Raw genomic sequence first — 21,017 nt, forward strand, 5'->3', positions numbered from 1 at the left:
AATATGTGTTTGATGACTTCAGTTGTTTATAAACTAATTAGAAACAGATAAACTTGTCTCGTTCAGAGGAGCTGCTACAAATAATTTAATATTCACGTGTCCTTCTTCTTCTTGGTTACAGAATTCACGTTCACTACCTATAGCTGTGATAAGACAGTGGCGAGTTAGTTCTTTAGACTAATTAACGATCTAATAGAATTTAATGATCTAATAGAATTTACTGAAATGCTTTCAGACCTCTCCAAAGTACACAACCCCACAGCTTTAAAGGCTGACAAACAGCAGTTGTTTTAGAGCAGAGCAGCAACTTCCCCCGAAATCAGAAGATTGCACAGTTCTAAACAATTTGTTTAAGGCTTTCCATCTGTGATATTTCTGTGGCTACATTTCCGTGATCCCAAGAACTTCAGCGCGTTGATCCTCGTACACATTAATCTGCACTACCCTACCCTTGCAGACATTAATGTGTGCTGTCATCTGAATGGTTTTGTCTGACCGGCGTTGAAGACGTGACACTACACCAATAAATCGCCGACCCCAACCACCAGAGTGCCCAGCTGGCAGCCCAGGGGTACAGCATCCTGTGGGTACAAGTATGTGATCGTGGCTTTGCCTCCAAGAGAGGGAGGAGGAGGAAGAACAACATCACGCAAACACAATGTACTTCTAAATATATCTTCAAATTGAACAGCCTCTGTGCTTGATGAGAAATGACCAAAATGTTTGTGTTCACAGATGCAACAAATGCAAAACATGTTTGAAATAAGTCCTTCTTATTAGCAAAGAAAGGCATCTAAGCTGTACATTGAGTGTTTTGAAAAACATAGCGCTAGAAAAATCAGGGTTATTGAAATAGTTGCAAGAGATTATTTTTCTAGTGAAAGCATTATGTATACAAATACATATTGAAAATAAATACACTTCTGCACAACCGCCCAACCCTGCAGACTTCCGAGTAGGAATTCTAGGTTTTATTTACAATAAAATTAATAATGTTTTTGCAAGAAACTGAGAGTTAAGATGCATAATCAAGAGGATTCAAGTTATTAAATACTTGGAATGTTGTTTGTCTTTTACTGCTCTAGCTTATTATGTGCAGCAGAATAACAATGCTGTAAATCTGTTAAAAAATTGAGTTAGTAGCTACAATACGTGGGAAAGATGTACTTCTGAAGAAGAGGAAAATATTTTTCAGTCTGTTCCAACCTCACGTGTTCAGTCATCAACAGCTGGCAATGTAAGTTCTGCCTTTGACTGACTGCAGGACCTGGCACCTCTCTTCTCGAAGGAAGCTCCTTTGCATCTCCCCATGCTCCCTGCTTCATTTCTCCCACACCTCTCATGCTGGGAGAGATTTCTCCACAAACTCCAGAAGATAACTAATGTATTTCCCTAGATCCCTCCTCGAAACTCTCCTTCCTCATAGCATTTACAAAAATATAATATAGCTTAGGCTGTTGATGCTTGATTAATCTACCACACCAATTTGAGTTGTTTCTCCATTTCCTAATACCATCTTTTAGCATCCTTTGTGTTTCATGTTAGACTACACTCTCTAGAGCAGAAAGCATCTTCTCTCCAAGAATTTGCACAGACAACACAGAGTAGTCTATGTACATCTTGATCTTGATCATGTAAGTATCAACACTGGAGAAATGACTTGAATTTTAATTAAAGTATTTGATACACATTTTAATTTCATTCCGCTATTAGATGTACAGTAAGTTGAACAGATAAGTATTAGCTTTGGCAATTATTAGCTTCAGCAAACAAACCTGTCAAGATAAAACCAAAACAAAACACATTAAAATCCCCTTTGATCAGCACTACTCAAAGCTTCTGCTCCAAGCAAGGCCATGCCTTGTGACCCAGGTCAAGCACAGCTTTTTCACTTGGGTAAAAAAAAAAAAAAGTTAGAAAAAAAAGATGCCAGTGGTTTGGAATCAGAAAGACAGAAGTCAGAAGGATAAAACTATGCTGAGATATCAAGTAAATTATTTATAATTCTTTTCAAACTGTATTTGCTTCATAGACATAACTGCTAGTGAAAGGAACAAAGTAAACCGATGAAGACCTGTTTTGCAAGGAGGCAGTTGACTAGTGTGAAAGACTGACCATGGCCAAGAATACTTTAGCAGCATGCTATCATGTGGCTGAGTTTTGGACATCAGTTGTGAAATACTGTCCAAGTCACTGACGAGTACTTTTCTGCAGAGCAATCTTTTAATTTAGTTCTTTTATCTTCAGCATAACTCAGTTTGCATTTACAGATTCATTTCATATACGTTCAATCCTTACCATAAAGAGAAGGACCCATATAACCACTTCAAGAAAATGCAGTTTAGCATAATCTCTGGTTTTGGAACTCATCACTATTCAAACTCTCTGTTACTACTCCACCTCACTAACTGCTGGTTTATTTGTAAGTAAGGGACTGGTAGCTGCTTAATGATAAACACATCAGAACCTCAGCAAACCTCTGTCATTTATAAGATGATGCCAGGTCTCCTGAATTTTTCAAACTCAGCAGACAAAAGAAATGAAAAATCTGTTCTGTTTAAGACATGTAAATTACCAGTTCTGCCAATATTACAAAAGCAAGAATATTTGACAAATGTGACCTTTTACCCATGAATGCTGTTGGAGCATTGCTATGCATTTTTTTTCTCCCTAAAGTCACTGATGTTTTTTAATACATGTTATGATCTGCACATAAAATGACTACCAGCATAGTTTGTTTAAATATTAAATCTGAGAGCTTGCTGGCACAAGAACTCATCGTTTTCTCTGTACGACTGCAGTGTTCTGAGGTTAAGTAAGGTTGAATCTCATTACACTGGCCAGAAGTAAAGAGTTGGATCTATTTCAGCCATCAGGCACCCATGATTTGCCACCCTAAATAGTAACACGAAAAAAAAATTATTACAGTGTCTGCAGTTGCTTTATTTGGTTATTTAATGTTAGACATTTTTTTAGACTTATCTCTGTAGTATAACGAGTTAAGAACTTTGTTTAGTTCATCTCTCCTCTCTTCATTCTCCAACAGTGAACAAAAGTATTAGACGTCAGAGGAGAAGGGGATGGAAAACAATACACTCTAAAACCCTTTGAAAATGTTCAAGCACAGGACAACCACATAATGCAAAACAGGCAGAATCCTCTGTAAATGCTGATGAATATTTTCTGGTGCTTTAGAAAATTTTCACTACTTTTTGTCAACATAATGCACTTTCACAACCTGCAATTGGTAAATTTATTAGGTAGCTTTATTTCAAGGGAGGGAAAAGGAGTTTGAAAATTGCCAAACTTGATGAACACACTAGCATGAGGTCGTGTTTCAAGAATTTTCTGACATTGCAGATGACATTAAAAGATGACCATTTCCACTGGCTGTTTTATTGCCCCAGACAACAACACAAGTCACACCATTTCTCCCAGTTGTTTACTGGATCTGGTTAGTGCCCTGAGTTTCTAAGTAGGAAGTCCCACTGCTGATAAATCACGACCTACTTAACTGACGTAATTATAGGCTGTGTTATAGAAAGCTATTCACGAGGAATAAAGCACATCATCATTTCTATTGCTGTTTTTGTAATTCGCAGTAACTTAATTAAACTCATATTGCTGACTATTGTAGAGAGTAAAGAAATAAGAAGGAAACTGATTTTACTGTTGAGAAATAGCTTCCTTAGAACCAGCAACTCTTGAAACCTCAAATGGCTATAAGCTCTCAGCAGGTCTTGCACACTTCAACATGTAGCTATGTTTCAATTTCCTTAAACCACAGGACGTAAGTCACAGCTCCAGTAGTGTCTGGAGTGAGACATTTTGTGCTGATAATGATGCAGAGTTTTATACCCTGCCGTTTCTGAATGTGTGGTATCCCACAGGAATTTCGCAGAATCAAGAAGATGATGACGCCCCTTCGCTTGTATGGGGTTAACACCTTCAAACACAGTAGTCTTATTGTCACTCCTGGGCTCCAATGAATGCACTTCTTCTCCTCCAGCATAACGAGAATAACTTTAACACTACCACTGCCCTCCACAACCACTTCCCTTCTTCCTCCTACCTCTAATTTTCTTTTTATTTCCTCTCACCAATCTGATGACAATTCTAGCTGATGAGGACATGACGTACCAGCTTTTCCCACGCTGATAAATGGTCTTTTCGAAGCGCACCCAAGCGCATTCCCGAGGCTATTTCCCACACCACATGGTTACCTGCACAGTCACTGAGGAACATTATCGATTTGTACAGGACACCTTGAATAAATCCTGCTACTAGAACTTTTAAACCAGTATCTGTAGCACTGCATCTGACCTGACTTTTGTAACATTTTTCACCATTCTATGCTGGCAAATCACTAAGTAACTCTGCTACAGAATATAAAAATTATGCCCCATCTAATTCAAGATGCTTAAGGTGTTTCTACTGTTTGTTGCATTCTTCCAAATCTCAGACAGATTGTTAAGCTAAATTCGGCAGTTTGTTTCTTCACAAAAGCACCTGATGCCTTTAAGGTCCTCCAGCCCTTTCACCTTCCTGTACTGATTCTAACTTCCTTTCTTTGTGCCTTCATCAGGCTAGAATCTAAGGAAGGAATAATCATTTGATCATTCACACACCAAATAACATAATTTCCTGAAAAACACCAACATACGTCAATCTTGAACTACATACAATCTGTAAAACAGAATGGACTTAAAAATTGTATTGAATATGTTCAAAGACAAAACTACCTATTTGTTAATGCTTGCAGAAGGAGTTGTGAATTTCAGACTTTTTTTCCCCTTTAAATATAACATTTCTATAACGTTTCAGCAGCAGATGATACCAACACATGGCAAAAACAAGACAGGCAATTTATTTATCATTACTTGTGAATTTACCTGCTTTTGTGTCCTGGTTGAAACGAGAGTATTTGGAAAGCTCGAGCAGGGGGAGACATTGCTCAATGGGCGTCCAGACGTACGTCTCTGGGCACAACAAGTCAGAGGGCCTGTACTGACCCTAGAAAGGAGAAAAGGAAAGAAGAGTAGTAGTCATATCAATGGCACAAGGACATCCTGGCTACAAGTTTCCAGATTTTCCTATGAACAAGGAATAGTTTTAACCTAATCTAAGCAAAACGAGTCAGAAACAGCCTCAGTGTAAACACAGGCTTATCCTTTAGTAATTTCTGCATAAACTCAGGAATACAAACTTAACCTTGGTGCCTGAAAAGAAATGTAAAATTAAGATAATACATTTTACAGTGTCCAAGATGAAATTGAGAAATGTTGGCTTTGCTTACTGAAACTCTGTATTTAAAGTTATCCTCTAGAGTCCTGTTGAACCGGTGCTGACATTAGAAAATTCGGCACCTCAAAAAGCAGCTTGCTGCAAATGTTCTTCATTCTAGTGAGTAACAGACAAAAAACACCTTCCTAACAGAAAAAGAACATTTCACAGTAAGCAGGATACTATTTATGCTACACTAGTGATGGAGCATTTTGTTCACTGCCCCTTAAATAGCAATGTTTTCCTTTTAATTCATAGAAATTTTTCTGGAAGAGCTTACAGATAATGATTAATGAAATTCTACCATTTTTGTTGATTTATTAAACAGGTATTCTTTGCAGACATTCCCAGAAGCTAAACAGCAATGTTTTTTCCCCTTCTGCTACACAGAAAATCACCACCTCAGCAACAATGACCTCCTCTAATCAGATCTTTGGCTGATTTAAAATAAGATTACTCATTGCCCTATAACTTAAGTCAAAAACCTATCTTTGACCAATTAGTCATTTAATCCATTCCCTCTCAACCTCCACGGCCATATGGTGGAAATATTTAATTAATTTTAAAAATGGAAATTCACTACATATATCAACTTGAAAAACATAGATATAGAGTCAACAGGATGCAAATGTCCGAGGATTTCAGTTATGCAGGTCTTGAAGCAACAGTTGAAAAATACTGGGGGTTATCTTAAGTCACACTGCACTTGATGCAATTAAAGAGTTCTTCATTTCAATGACTTTAAATAGGTAATGAGGATGATGATCTTCATAGGAGCAGTTTGAATCTTTGCCAAGTACTAAAGAGAAGCAGATGATTTTTTTCAACACCTATGAACAAGGCAGAGCGGTCTGGAGTGCAGCTGACCGGTGTTTGAGCAGGAGCTGATACAAAGCCTGTGCCCAGTCTGGTGATAAAGTTGTGCTTTAAAATGTGGTGTCCACAAGCTCTGCGATCCTTTTATACACACCCTTATGCAACAACACGTCACTTTGGAGAATCAGGAGCAGCAATTTTGAATGTTTACAGAGATTCCAGCTGCTTTTTGTTCTCTGACTGTCCGACTCTTGACGCTATTTACAGTAAGAGAATGAACTTTTTTTCATTATCCCATCAACTTTAAATTGCGGAGTAAGAAGTATTATGTCTGATAGAAATCACAACTGCCTGTATGGGCGGGGAGGGAAACTCTATGTTGAACCCTGTCAGATCCCTGGCGGGTCCTTGCGAGACGCCTGCTCAGCTTGGACACTGTTTCATCCCTTTTCTTCACCACAAGCTCAGGCTAACTCACCCGGAGCGACCCCTTCTCTCCAGTCACCAACCCCTCCTCTGTGATCCGTTTGCTTCGAATTTCCACATGAAGTTAAAACAAAATTCCTCCGGCTCCACGCACAAACCGAAGCCTCAAGGCATCCAAAAGTTCTCTAAACCAGAGAAGGGATCTGGCTGGCACACGCCACTTTGAGGTGCTGTGCCCCCGAAACAGAAACCCTTGAAAGGAATGGGAATGCAATGCCTACGAACACGTTTAGTCACCATTACTCAGGTGAAACAAATTAAGGATTAGGGAAAGATAAGCCTTTTCAGTCAGATATTACAACATTAAACATAATTACTTGTGGATTTCCTAAATGACACCCCATCTGTGAATCCTACAGGTGCACAATCATACCCCCAGTCTATATTTCCCACTTCTACAGCATCATTTTCTGTCACAAATACGATGTGTAAAACTAACTGCATTGCAGCATGCCTGGATTGGCTGTAACAAAAAACTTCATTAGCACTGAGCAAAGGAGGAATGGGAAAAAGGATTATCCAATCCATGAAAGTAGATTCGGTTTTTATTTGGGGATCATAATTCCCTACTGAGGATGGAAAGAGGAGTAAATAGTTGTGAGGTTTCCATTGATGCTCTTCAATATCCTTCCGCTTTTTTTTTTTGTACCTTATTTACTCTACTGGTTGAACCCACATCCCATGAATCATCCAGCAAGGAAGTGGGAACCCAGACACACACAAGGGTGAATATCCCAATCAGGTGTTGGGGAAGTCTCTATATTGACATAATTAAAAAGGGAATCCACAGAAACTGCTAAATCAAATGCAATAATTTCTAAGGCTCTTGCTCCTTTTTTTCTTTTTTTGTCCTGTAAGTGCTTATTCCAAATTTATTTTCTTCTTTAAAGATGTTAAGGCTGAATATGAAAATAAATGACTATGAATCCATCTCTTTTTTTTTTTTTTTTTTATCCTCTTATTCCTGGACTGTGAAATATTTGAATGTGAGAGTCCAGCCAGATTACATGTCACGTACAGGAGTACTCATACTTCAAGAAAAAGGGACATGTTCAAATTTCATTATTGACTCCAATGATTACACAGTCAACAGAAACTGACTATAAGAGCACTATTTATATTGCATCTTATTCTTAAAACTACCGATGTGTAGCACACACCCAACATAAACCGACACTGGAAAGGGGATGACCAATTGCAGAGCTATTTATCACAATAGAAGAACTTCATAAGATCTGCAAAACTATTTTCGAAAATCATTACTCTTTGGCCTCAAATTGAATTAGTGTCCATTTCAGAAGTGCTTTAGTCCGCAACTGAAAACATTTTGCGTTTATCTCACAATATAAAATCCCTTGCACAGTAGCACTGTTTATATTGCCCAGACCATCTTGGGAATTCTTATCTACAAGATTTTCAACAGAAAGGATCGTCTTACAGACCATCCCTAAGCACTTCTCTCGTGGTTCAGCTTCTTAAATCCACTACAAGCTGCTGATGAAATGCACTCTACCAATATATAGCTGTACATTTTTTTCCCATTCACCTATTCTTTGTAGAGAAATATCCAACAAGATGGACAATGTACTATTTTGAAGTGTTTCTGGAAATAAAATACACTTACCTAACATTTCACTGTTTTTGATGCTGGTTAAAATTCTCATGGATATCCAAAAACAGCCCCTACAGGGCACACCAGGCATGTGTGAAATAGTCAAAAACCCTCTCTCTGGCAGCGGTGAATAGAAAATACTCGGGGAAGAACAAAACAGTAACACAAGCTTGTAGCATTACTTTGCCAATACTCTCTTGACCTCCAACAGTTTGTGAAACAGACACTTTCATAACCAAGGTAGCTTCAGTAACAATGCGTTTTGCCAGCCATTTAACAACCCTGAATTGCTGCTGCTATTTACTTCCACCTGCAAGCTGCAGTTCCCCTTGATGATCATCACCACCGCTGTGGCACGAATGAGCCAACAACCATTGCCTTATCAACACGTCACCCATGATTTTACAGACTTCCAGGTCAGTAGGGACCTAAATTCATTACTCATTCCTCTGACATATGCTGCTCCATACATTTAGTCACCTAGTCATTTTGACCTCTTTCTAATTTTGCTCTGTCTCGTTTGAAACATGGGAAAAAGGCCACAAAGGGATAACACCCAGACCACAATGCTCAAGAAGCAGGAGAGCACAAGGTAAAATAAAGGTGTAAAGAAAAACAACAGAAAAAAAATGCATCTTTATAAGGATCAATCAAATGGTTTCATTAAAAAGCAGTACTAAAAAGTAGTATGGCTAAGGAAATCCTGAGTATGTGGTTTCTTCTACCAAGTCAATTCATTGCAATATATATATATGACAGACTATTTAATAAAAACAGCTCTAAAACTATTTTCACTGATATCTGCAGCACTCTTATGAAAGAAGAAAACTTTAGGTGCTTTCCCTCATACTACTAGATATGCTCCATTTTAATTCAAAACTTCTGGAAATAAATTTTACAGCACAGCTGCCAAGTCTAAATTAATACTTCACACCATGATATTTTTTGTTTTACAGTTTCCAAATCAAAATCTTCTTCTGAACTTTTGTCCCACAGGAAGGGCAAAGGTTTTAATGAGACTTAAGTCTGGAGATTACTTTTTAAATATTTTGTAAAATCTGAGGGATTTGGTAAGCATTTGAGATGAAAAACATCAGCAGAGTTTGTTTTTGTAGTCTGAGTAAAACTTAAAATGTAAAACTACCAAGAAAGAGAATAGTCTCAAAAACAAAAAAAGGTCAAGCACCAGTAGCATTGAAAAAACAAGAAGGGAAGGTTAAACACACATTTAATTCTTTTATCAAGTGCAGTTTACATCTGTATTCTATTTTTTCCACAATAAACCCATTGATCTTTTATTAAAAGTAAATTAAGACTGCCTTCATCTCAATTTCCAGTCAGCTGCTGAAAAAGAAGCTCTCAGACTACATAAACAAAATAATTCCAAATTATCAACAGCAATCCGTTAGAGCTGTGCAGCACAACATGAGAAAGGGTGAGTCGGGCTGCAGGTTTATTAAATTCGGTCTTTTCGCTGAAAGACAACCCCGCCGGAATCCCATCAGCAAAGCACGACAGCAGACCCTTGCTCCCTGATTTCATTGCACAAACAGAACTGGACTTTCTTGATCCCCAGGAGAGCACTTTGCGAGTAACTCTAACCTCTGTGTTTTCACAGGCTGTGTCTGGGCTGTGCCGGAGCCAGCAGGGATGAAGAGCTGGACATCTGAAGCCAGTTGTGCTTCCAGCCCTCAGCAGTCACTCCTGGGCATCCCATGTGTGTAAAGGTAGGCATGAAAGACTTACGAAGAAAACAAACCAAAAACAAACAAACAAAAAAAAAGAGCAACCTGCACAGCTCTCTCCAACATCATAGTCACCACTCTGTTCTTTAGCACGCATCAAAAAGGAGTTAAATCAGCAAATGTACAGTTTGTGGATAACTCTATGGATAAGTAACAATTTGGTTTTAACCAAAATGAAATCTACGATTGCACGTGCAAACGCTTCCCTGACACTCCAGTAACAGAATCAGATGAGCCAATTTGATCCAAACTGCAAACTTTGAAATAATTATGCAATCAGAACTTTTAGGACCCAAGTGTTACAATCCTGGGAGCTTCGCCACCTTTGAGGATTACAGTGCATTATTCTTTGATAAGCAAAGGACGTCATTCATAATAACCAAAATTGATTTTGTAGCCTATAAAACTTACACTAATTCTAAAATGAAGTGTAAGGGAATTATTCTTTCCTGTTCAAAAAGATGTGCTGATTCTCATTCTTCTAGTGACATGCTTCCTAACGCATCTCTTACATAGAAACCCATAGAGGAAATGCTCACCTTCTATATTGTTTGGCTTCCTGTAGCTGAAATGTAAACATTTCAAGTTGTATTTCAAATAGAAATTCAAACCAACAATTACTTAGATTAGTTAATTTGCTATGACATCGCCTTTTTTTTTTCTTTTCCCTATTTCGATGTTAAATATGACCCAGCTGTCTTTAAACCGACTGACCAAAGCAATGGTATCATTGCCAACTTTCAGCTCTTTTCTGTTTATTTCCCTGTATAACACAAAGCATTAGCAAAAAATAACTAATGATAAACTGTTTCCAAACAGAAAATAGCTATGGTAATTTTTTCCTACAGCTAGTAAAAAACAAATCATTGCTTACAAATATTGATAGCCTATTCACACTTAACTGTTCTTCACTCATTTATATAAACATTTTCCATGTTTCAAGAGGTTTTCATGATGTCTCTTGAGTAAATAAAATATATGAGGAAGATAAGTGTAAAACAGATTAAGATAAAAGACCAAAAGAGAGCTCAGATTCATACAGCTATCAGGCTGGGTTTTGGCCTTTAATTGTCTGCATCCTTCTAATACACCACAAAAATTGAATGAAATTAAAATTATCTTAAATTTCACTCAGACTTAAGGTAAACCTCCAAACTGTATTTGCCTAAGGTGGTCTGCACAGAAGCACAACTAAAGGAGTACTTTCATTCCCCTGTTCAAGATAGTTTCAGAAAATATTGTAATTTCTTTGCTTTCCTAAAACGTTATTTCTAGGAATCTTGCAAATTGGATTTTCTTATCTTCGTAACTCAGCGTACACTCTAAATAGCTGCTTTCGCCTTGTCCTCTGTCACAAAAATAACCTGAAACATTTAACACTCCCTAGCTTGCTTTTGATACTGGCAAATGGCCAGAAGGTCTCTGAAGAGGTTCATGGACTGCTAGAGAAACAACTGCTTTCCATTGAGGAAAAAGGGGAAGATTTGGGACAGAGTTTTTCCCCTTCGGTCGCTGACCCTATCCAGCTCTTCTGACTTCTTTTATATGCTGGTGCTATCCTTCCCTCCACCTGCTGTGTACAAGAAGCTGATGGATCTGTGGATGTCTTTGTGACAAGGCCCAAGCCGCGAACCGCTGCATGTCGACACACAAAGGCCAGCCTGAGAAGCTAGTGAAGTGCTGCATTAGATAGTGTGTATCTACGGCCATACTCAAATATTAAACAGATCCCATTAGCTTCTCCAACACCACCATATTAATCAATGAGATAGCTTTTCAAGAAGCCAGAATTAATAGCAATCGGCGTGCTCAGGAGGCCTGGGCCTGTGGCGCGGCCCTCCATAGCTAGCATCTGGGCCGCTCTATCTGAAATAAGGCCTTTATATTAGAGCAACCACATTAAAACGTCTAACTTCACTATATCTGAAACAAAGACGGTGATTAGGCTTGCACAAAAGAGGAAAAAACCTGTGTGTTGAGAAATTACATGACTAAAAACTATACTTTTAGCATCTCCCGATCACATATTTAAATGCATACGTGTAAAAAAAAATAAGTTAAAGATACGTTGTCAGTCTTTTATTGATCATGTTCTTCGAATTTTGAGATTTACTCAATTTACTCAGGCCAATGGGTATCTAGTGCCCAAGAATATTCCTGAACTTGGACACAAACCATTAAATTTCTGTGCCTAGTCCTACCCCACACCTGTTCTATTTTTCTTGCTAAGACAGACAGATGGATGCATGCATACACAAAAACAAACAAGTTTAACATTTATAGTTCTTAGGTTTCAGTAAGCTTAATCTAAGCAACGAATGCTACCAGACTGAATTTGTGTGAGTTTCTAGCTGCTACACTAGAAGCATTGGGAAAGTCTCTTTTATGATTTTTCTAGTAGGTTTGAGCTGGGAGGATTATATACGCAATTCAACTTTGCCCTTTCACTTCGGAGATGTCAAGTGATAACTATAAATCATAGCACGAAATATGTGAGCTATGGTATAATGCTGCTCAAACAATGAATATTTTTATGGTGTTTCACACTGTTCAGAGACAATTGTGCACGACTGTGTAAAATGGTCCCTTTAAGACCAATAAATAGCACTATTCAGTCTACATCTGCTATTGAACCTGGGCTCCAGACCTTTTTGATGACAGAAACAGCAAGTTTGTCAATTCTGAACTGACCTACATTGTACGAATGTTTATCCAAACCTGAAATAATAATATCTAAGTGACAGACAAGTATGAAGAAAACTTGAAACTGAGGACTAAAGGGAAATATCCCAAGTAGATAGCTAAGCAAATGAAGTTACAAAAAATTGGCATCAAATTTTGAGTTTTTCTTCTTTTTCTTGCTTTCCAGGTGCTTGCATACAAAGGCTCTATCTGCTAATCCATGCTGTACAGAACAGCATTTTATTAAAATAAGCTATTGAATCTAGGTATAGCTTTCAACATTGCTACGCAAACTCTGTGTTTGGCATACAAAAATAGGTGATGTTGAAAGGGGTGGTACCTAAAGGAAAACCACACTGTACTGCCTGGAACCCTGCAGCCTGACACCAAGAGTATTAAAACACGGCATATCATCAAATATTGCCATTTTCTCTCTCTTGTTTACTAATAAATTCCAAATTTAAAAGCATAAACCAGTTAACATTATTTATTGGAAATTGCTATTAAAAATCCACTTGGGAACAAGTTCAAGACAGTATTACATGGACACAGCTGTGAAGCTGGATGTTAGTACCTGCCTTGCTTATAGAGAAATTACTGCAGAATCCTACAGAAAGTAGCATGGTTAAAGAGAAAGAGGAAAAAGCAATATAAAAGAAGGGTTAAGCTTGTACATTTAATGAATATTAGCTTTTCTGAATTTTACCCAACTTTTTCATCACATTAAAATAATATCAAGAATAGTATTGTGAAAAAAAGATCTAAGTGCTTTTTGTCTTTTTACTTCAAAAACCAAAGGTCTTGGGGAATAAAAATCATGATTACTGGAATGGAACTTGTTTACTTTAAATCTGCTGCAGGAATTCTTAAGGAGAGCCTAGCATTAAAGTTGGAACGAGAGATTAAGAAAAGCTATGACAAAAAGATAAAACCCGAGTAGGGGCCTCAGGAGGAATGCTTCATTAGAGACACACCAACTATGTTGACTTAAGTCTATCGCAAGAGGAGTTTATTTTGGCAGCTGTGAGAGATAAAAAAGTGAAATAATCAAAGGAAAAACACACAACCTAATGTATCATATACATGCTTTCACAACCTAATGTATCATATGCATGCTTTACACAGACATAAACAGCATGCATACACGAAATTGTCACGTTGATATGAAATAGCTTTAAATATTCATTAATACCTCACTAGCTGAAGTCATATCTAGGAGTAAAGCATTTATCTATGCAGCTTCCAGACACACTCCAGAAGAAAGCTAAATTAATGCCCTGTCAAAGAGTCTTCTCTTCTCTAGTTATCCAAGTAAAAATACTACAGATCATGCTCATTTAACAGAAAAATACAAATATCCAAACCTAGAGTTAAATTATTAAATGGATAGAATTTAAACTGAACATGTTTTAAAATATTTTCCTGAAAAATATATATTCACCAGTACAACACAAGTGGATGTGAGGGCAGCGTGCGTGTGTGCATCTATCTATCTATATATATTTAACTACTGACTGTGATTATGATCTACCAAAAAGTCGAACTACACAAATTACCTTTTGAATGTTTTGTGATGTTTACACAAGCAGGGACCAAATCGACAATCCTTACTCACGTAATTCACTTCAACGCAATTATTTTTTCATCTTTTAAAGCAATAAAGACGCTTAATGATTCTAAAGGGCTAAACAAGAGAAAAGCATGTATATTATAGAGCAAGATACAGTATTTAATTTTGAGGTACCTATAAAGTCTCCAGTTTCCCCTGTTTATGCATGCATAACATGCACATTGCTCTTTCAGCTTAACCCCAGTTCAGTGCATCTGCTCCTGGATAAACTTATTTGCTGCTGAGGTGCAGAGAAGCCTGTTTTTTTTTTTTCCTCTCTGTGAATTTCTCTGAATCTAAGCCTTTTGACAATTCTTTGCCCATCTGTCTATCTTCAAATCAAACTCCCCATTACAGCTGTTGTGTTCTGTGGTTACCTCCAAGACCCTGTGCTGTTTCCCCTGCCAAGCACCAATGCTCATCAGCATCCAAGCCTTCCCCATCTTTCCTAACACCTCTCCAAATGCTCTCCTCCAACAGTTGTCTCTGGAGCTTTCCCACACTCTCTCTTCTTCCAGCTCCCAAACTCAACCCTTCATCCCCACTCAACCACCCCAAAGCCCCAAGCCTCTCCAAGGTCTTGCCACTCTGTACAGGATCTACCTGTGTAGCACTGTCTGCTCCCATCACAGCCTCATCTTTGTCTTTTATCACTGGCCAAGCTCACATCACCACTGGGAATTGTGCCTCTGTATGAGACTTTTCCAAAGTCCTGCTTCTGCCTATAATGGGGTTTCCAAAAACCCAGCCAGAGACACACAGGACTTGCCAAAAATCTCTCCAGACAAGACTCTTAGGGCAAGAAAACAAGACGTGCCCAGGAAAGTCTGGGGCTGATGGTAGCCTTGTACTGAGTACATAATTTCATATTTCACCCTCGTGCCCAGCTATTGACTCACCCCGTGGAATATTTGAAGACATAATAAATTACTGGACTAATTGACAGTTCTTCAAATTACGAAACACCGATGTTCATGAGTTGAAATACAGTCCCAATTAAGAATTCAGATGCGAGATGTTTGCTTTAGATTAAGCTATGCTATGAACGTTACACGAAGCAGGATCTTTAAAAACATTTATACTGCTTATGCAATTAAATCATGTTGAAAAACAACGTCACTTTAAAAATGGCCACACTGGCTTTTTAAATTTCTTCTTGCTTACATACATCAAAGGACAAGGAATAATACTCTGAACTGATATTCCGGAACTGTAAAGGATTTTTTTTCCCTTTTAGGCTTTCTATCAATATATTGTATGCTTGGCATGTTTTTGAGAAATCGGCAATAGAAAGAATAACCTACAAAAAGCCCAATAATTAACCTTTAACCATTTAACACTGAAACATCCACAATATCCAGTAAATTTGCTTTCCTAAATATTCAAATAATATCTACATTTCAACACTTTTAAAAAATCTCAAATACACACATATATCACAAATGTTGGTTATTTTGGAACAGGCTGCCCAGGGAAGTGGTGGAGTCACCATCTCTGGAAGTCTTTAAAAGATGTTTAGATGTAGAGCGTAGGGATATGGTTTAGTGGGGACTGTTAGCGTTAGGTCAGAGGTTGGACTTGATGATCTTGAGGTCTCTTCCAACCTAGAAATTCTGTGATTTTCAGCAAGATCATTCAGATAACGAATAATCTCCGAAACAGACACATCATTATGTACAACTGAGCAGATATTTCAATAGTTTTATCCCACTCTTCCAACTGAAAAATTCTGGTAGCACTTCACGTGACTGGCCCTGGCAGCTGAATTCTGGTTTTCAATATAATGGCTTTTTATCTCAATTTTGTGTATGGAAATGAAGCATTTTAGTCTGGACCTTTGGTAACTCCATAATACATTTTAGCCAAGCTGACTGCAGGACACCACACATTCATTACAGATAAAACCTACAGGAGTCTGGGCAACTGGGAGCAGGAGGAGAGCTGAGGGACAGGCACTGTGTGCCAAAGTGCAGAACTCGGTCCACAAAAAGAGATGTGTACATTGAAGTCTGAGAAGCTGCATAACTGAAACAAGTTTAACAAGTAATAGTTGTACAAATAGACGTTAGAAAAAATCGTACAACAGTAAGAGTGAAAGGAGGGAAGTTGTAGGACAAGGAAGAGAAAACAGCACAGGAAAGCTTATTAGTAAAAAAAAAAAAAAAATAATATTTCTGTGGGATCACTTGTGACATTCAAACTAATGCACCCTAAACACACACAAAAAGATACTATTCAGACTAAAATTCTGAAGGAGAAAAAATTAGGCAATAATAAACCTCAGTGTTTAAGTACCCACATCTCACTAACAGGAATGAACGTAACACACCACTGTCAGAAAGTCCAAATCTGCCTCTCTCCTACATCTGCAGACAAAAAAAAAAAAAAAATGAAAAGGCTCACTTTGCCACAGTATTTCAAGCACGTGTTAGAAGTAAATACGGAAAAAAAGTATCTGTGCAAAAAATCTGGTCCATCAAAGTAGTGCACTCTAAAGGAACTTTCTTCTACTGCCCATAAAAATGTTTATTTTCACTGTAAATTTTCATTCCTGAAATAAGCATTCTAAATTTAGGTCAGCTTTGTTAGCTAAGTGTTCGTTAAACAAGCCTTCTTTGTTTGCTGGGAGAGGAGAACTTGTACACAGCGTCCCTCTATGTGCTCCCCAAGGAGCCGGTCCGTGCGAGACCATCGTCCTTCGCCTCGTGCCCACCTCAGCAGGAGGAACTCGCAAGCCAGGCATCTGAACTGCTGCCACTCCTGGTAACAGTGGTGTAATCTCCATGAGACAAAAATCGGTACTGCAAAAAGACCACGCGTGCTGTCACCGTGGCAAAGCGGTCCCCCAGGTGAAAAGATATAAAGCAGCCAGGCACCACACCTCCCCGACAGCGCACGAACACACCTGCTGTCACAGCCAAAAAATCCAGCCCTGCAGAAAGCCGAATGTGAACCAACATGAGCGTCCGTACAAGCTGCTGCTCATCTGCTCAACCTTAAGACTCAAAAGTGAAAAAGAGGCTTTAGCTCTGCTAGCTGCCAGAAGAAATGCTAAACCAGGATTCACAGTTTCTGGGCTTCAGCACATTTGCGCCTCTTGGGAACTGCACTAAACATAAGAAAGCGGGAGAGGAATCCAAATACAAGAACACTAAACAAGTGCAGGAATAACACAGAAGATATGTCCAGATAGATAGATGTATTGGATTTTTGTCAAGCTGCTTTGCAGGGAATGGTAACTGCCTGAACGCATACCCTATTACAAATAAGAGAATCCTTTCAACATACTCTTTTTCACGATGACTTGCTTTTAAATTCCTCACGTTAAATTATCTCTCTTTTATTATATTTAAACAAAATATTAAATTTCTATTATTGGAATTCTTCTCAAGTAAGTCCGTTTTTATTAAATATACAAAATCGAACAAAGCAAAATTACACTAGCAATTCTCTTGCAGTCATTCTAGATGCAGATTTTGCATCTATTAACTATGTAAATGCACATGTCTGTGCCAGTGGCTCAGTAAAACTGCTCAAGTTCAACGCTATTCTCACACTTGGTTAGAACAGATTCACTATTATGCTTTAAGGGTAATAACTCAGATTAAAAGGTACACAAATGTCCACTTGCATGTTTAGGAAAACATACTGCTTAACATTAATGTATCCCCAAAGTATTTGAGCTGAAATATCAACACTTCAGTTTTCTTTTAATGCCAGATGTTTGGAAACTGTTTTCTTTATAACCATGTTAGCATAAAAAAATAAGTTTGAAGGTTGGAATCAGTAACTACACCATATGCTACCTACGTCCCGATCACACCAAAATCTGGTAATTCAAGGGTGTATTAAATGTACGTTTAAATATTAAATTAAGGGTATATTAGAAGTAGAATTGTATTTCAAAAAATAAGCACTTTGTTGACATTCAGTTTATAATTCCTACTTTTCAGATTTAAAATAATAAAACGAGTCAAATTGCCCAGGCAATCACCTTGTTCTATTTTAAAATTCAATAATGCTTCACAATGTATTCAAGTTCATGAGCATCTTGAAACACAGATGCAGATTTATGCACTTCGTGCATTGTTAACACACTTCTAAACTAGATTCCAAACCAGAGCAAAGTGTAATAAATACCTGAATGTTTATTTTCATCTGCCAATAAGTCTTGATACGGTAGCTTAATCCAGATTTACGTATCTCAAGGAAAGTATCCAAAATGATTCTAAAACACTTATCTGCCCCCTATTTAGCCTTGGTGGCTCCTAAAGCTGTTTTAGCTCACAGCAGGCCTAATGAGGCCAACACGCTGATGAGGACGGGCCTGGATGTCCTCCAGCTGCCCCCAGAGGGAAGCTTTCTGTTGGTGTTGCACTGTCCAGGAGCCAGGCACCAAGAATTTGGCCCTGAACCTCAAAAGAGTTCATAAATCTCAGGAAGAGAACAATATCTGGAGTTTTAAGAGACTCTGAGGAGAAGGCTCATGCTCATTTGTGTTTGTAGTTGTGCTAAGGACGTGCAATCACCACAGAGACCGAGGATTAAAGAAGGCCCACCTTACACAGAACTCAGCTCATCGCCTACTAAAGGCTTTATATAATTGTGTGGCAGTTTGCAACTTTCCAAAATTAACTGGTATGAGACCGAGGAGTATTACCACCTTTTCTCTTGGATCATCACACTATCAACTTCCCACATCACTTATAGTTTCATCAGGAGGTGGGGCTGTTGATATGGGCGTTTTGTGACCACCCATTCAGTCATCAATGTGATGAAGACAACATGTAAGATACAGAATTTCTTTATCAACACTTATTGATATAATTTCACCCACTTAAAAGCATTTGTGCTGATAAATCTGTTAAAGCTTCATCAGCAACAAACAGTGAAACATAAATTGTTTTCTTTCTCAAAATTTTATCTTCTAAAATAAAGCTTCGGTCAGGACTTACAAAACAAGCTCTATCAAAACCACACAATGATGTATGAAAAACATATATAAAAATCCCCCTTGCAATAATTCAAGCTGCACAGATGCTGAGCTTTGGATCTTTTCTCCGTGCCACATCTAAGTCAGCAGGAGTTGTGGTGCAGCAGCCACAAAGCTTCTCCCCATGGACATCCCCACTTGATCTCACTGCACAACATCCTCCAATTGCCCAAACTCAAGAGACAGGGGCCAAAATTTGGAATTGGCTCCCTGGCATGACAGTCACTGCTGCAGCATTTTAAGAAAAAATTCTTGTTTCAGAAAAATTTATTCTCAGAAAGAGTGGTCGGGTATTGGAACAGATTGCCTGGGGAAGTGGTGGAGTCACTCTCCCTGGGGGTGTTTAAGGAAAGGGTGGATGTGGTACTCAGGGACGTGGTTTATTGGGCAATACTGGTGGTAGGTGGATGGCTGGACCAGATCATCTTGGAGGTCTTTTCCAACTTTAGTGAATCTGTAGTTTTGTGATTCTATTCAGTATCCTTCACTGTCACTGTAAGATATAAATGGAAGACGGAAAGAGTAGCAAGTCTTCCCACAACTGACTGTAACACAGAAATGTCTGCCAATCTCTCTGTTCCACCCCGAATGGAAAATATTAAGAACAATTAGTAACAAGCCACACAATGCCAACCAGTAAAGAGTAAAATGGAAAGAATGCACGAGAAAAAAAAATCATAAATCATGGATAAACTTTACTGAACATATTAGCACTAGAGTAGCCCTGTGGGACACCAGCCTTAGTATCTTAAATAAGTAAAACCAATAGATCAGTGGAAAAAAATCATCTTGTCTTCTATCTATCCATAAAACAATAGTGCATTTGTAGTGGGATGAAATGAAGAATTTGGTTCCCTTGTACTTTTGTTCCATGAACTCATTCTTCTTCAGCTAGTTAATAATGAAACCATTTTCATCCCCCTCTTTTTGTGTCATTCTATCTGTTTTATTCCTGAAAACATTTTCAAATTAACATTTTTATTCAGAGTAAGAGAGGCGAGAGAAGCAAACAGTGTAATATTTTATTAGAAAGATGAAATCTCAGATTTATATTAACACATAACACAGCAAATAACCACTCTTAAAGAGTTTTCAGTACTGAAGCAAGTTCAATCAGTTCAGTTACTCAGCTGAAAACAACTAAAAGTTTTCAGCAGTGGTTAATTCTCTCACATGACAAACTAAAACCTCATGGCAGTGTCTGGAAACAGAAAGGGTTTTTTGGTTTGTTGTGGTCATCTTACACTCAAAAGACAACAGTTCATCAAGCTCACATATCTTTCTGGGCCTCCTCAGTAGGGTAACCCTTGAAAGCCTTAGGGAACCGATTTTATTAGATTAAGCAAAACCTTTAAAGAAGCTGTAACAAAAATATTTAGCTTCTCCATTGACCCTTCTGCTTGAGGCCCAGCTCTGCACAATCTCTTGAAGCTCCAGTGTCCTCATGATGGTTTTAGTGAAAACACAGCATCATCCATGAGCCTGCCAGGCTCCGTAAACTTAGACTGGAATGTGGAGCAAATGTCGTGCCTCTCATATCAATTAAAGGGAGTATGTAGCTTAAAAACATCTATATCTGAATAATATTGGTGGCTACCACAAGATAACATGAAGTAAGCTCCTCTCCTACTGGTGTTGTGAAAACACTATTAATTACTATCATCTGCAACCCAGTAGTAAAGTGTATTTACTCTGGGCTTTGACTGTTCTTAATTTGTTCCTTTCTTTGAACAGCCGCTTCCAGCATTTGCTCCAATAAGCATGATAAAACCTGCCTTGAAAATTTCAATA

The 21,017-nt window shown here is 38.2% G+C and overlaps 1 protein-coding gene across 6 annotated transcripts in view; it reads right to left on the reverse strand.

Moving 5' to 3' along the window:
* ATE1 (arginyltransferase 1) overlaps positions 1–21,017 on the reverse strand; it is an 85,227-nt gene that overhangs the window by 16,279 nt on the left and 47,931 nt on the right. For all 6 annotated transcript variants that reach the window (XM_027460064.3, XM_027460061.3, XM_027460062.3 and 3 more), the window contains one exon: positions 4,893–5,013. In XM_027460064.3, coding sequence (XP_027315865.3) covers positions 4,893–5,013 — 121 coding nt within the window. The remainder of the gene's footprint in view (positions 1–4,892; positions 5,014–21,017) is intronic.

The sequence above is a fragment of the Anas platyrhynchos genome, chromosome 6 (assembly GCF_047663525.1).
Source record: "Anas platyrhynchos isolate ZD024472 breed Pekin duck chromosome 6, IASCAAS_PekinDuck_T2T, whole genome shotgun sequence".
In the NCBI taxonomy this organism is placed as follows: domain Eukaryota; kingdom Metazoa; phylum Chordata; class Aves; order Anseriformes; family Anatidae; genus Anas; species Anas platyrhynchos.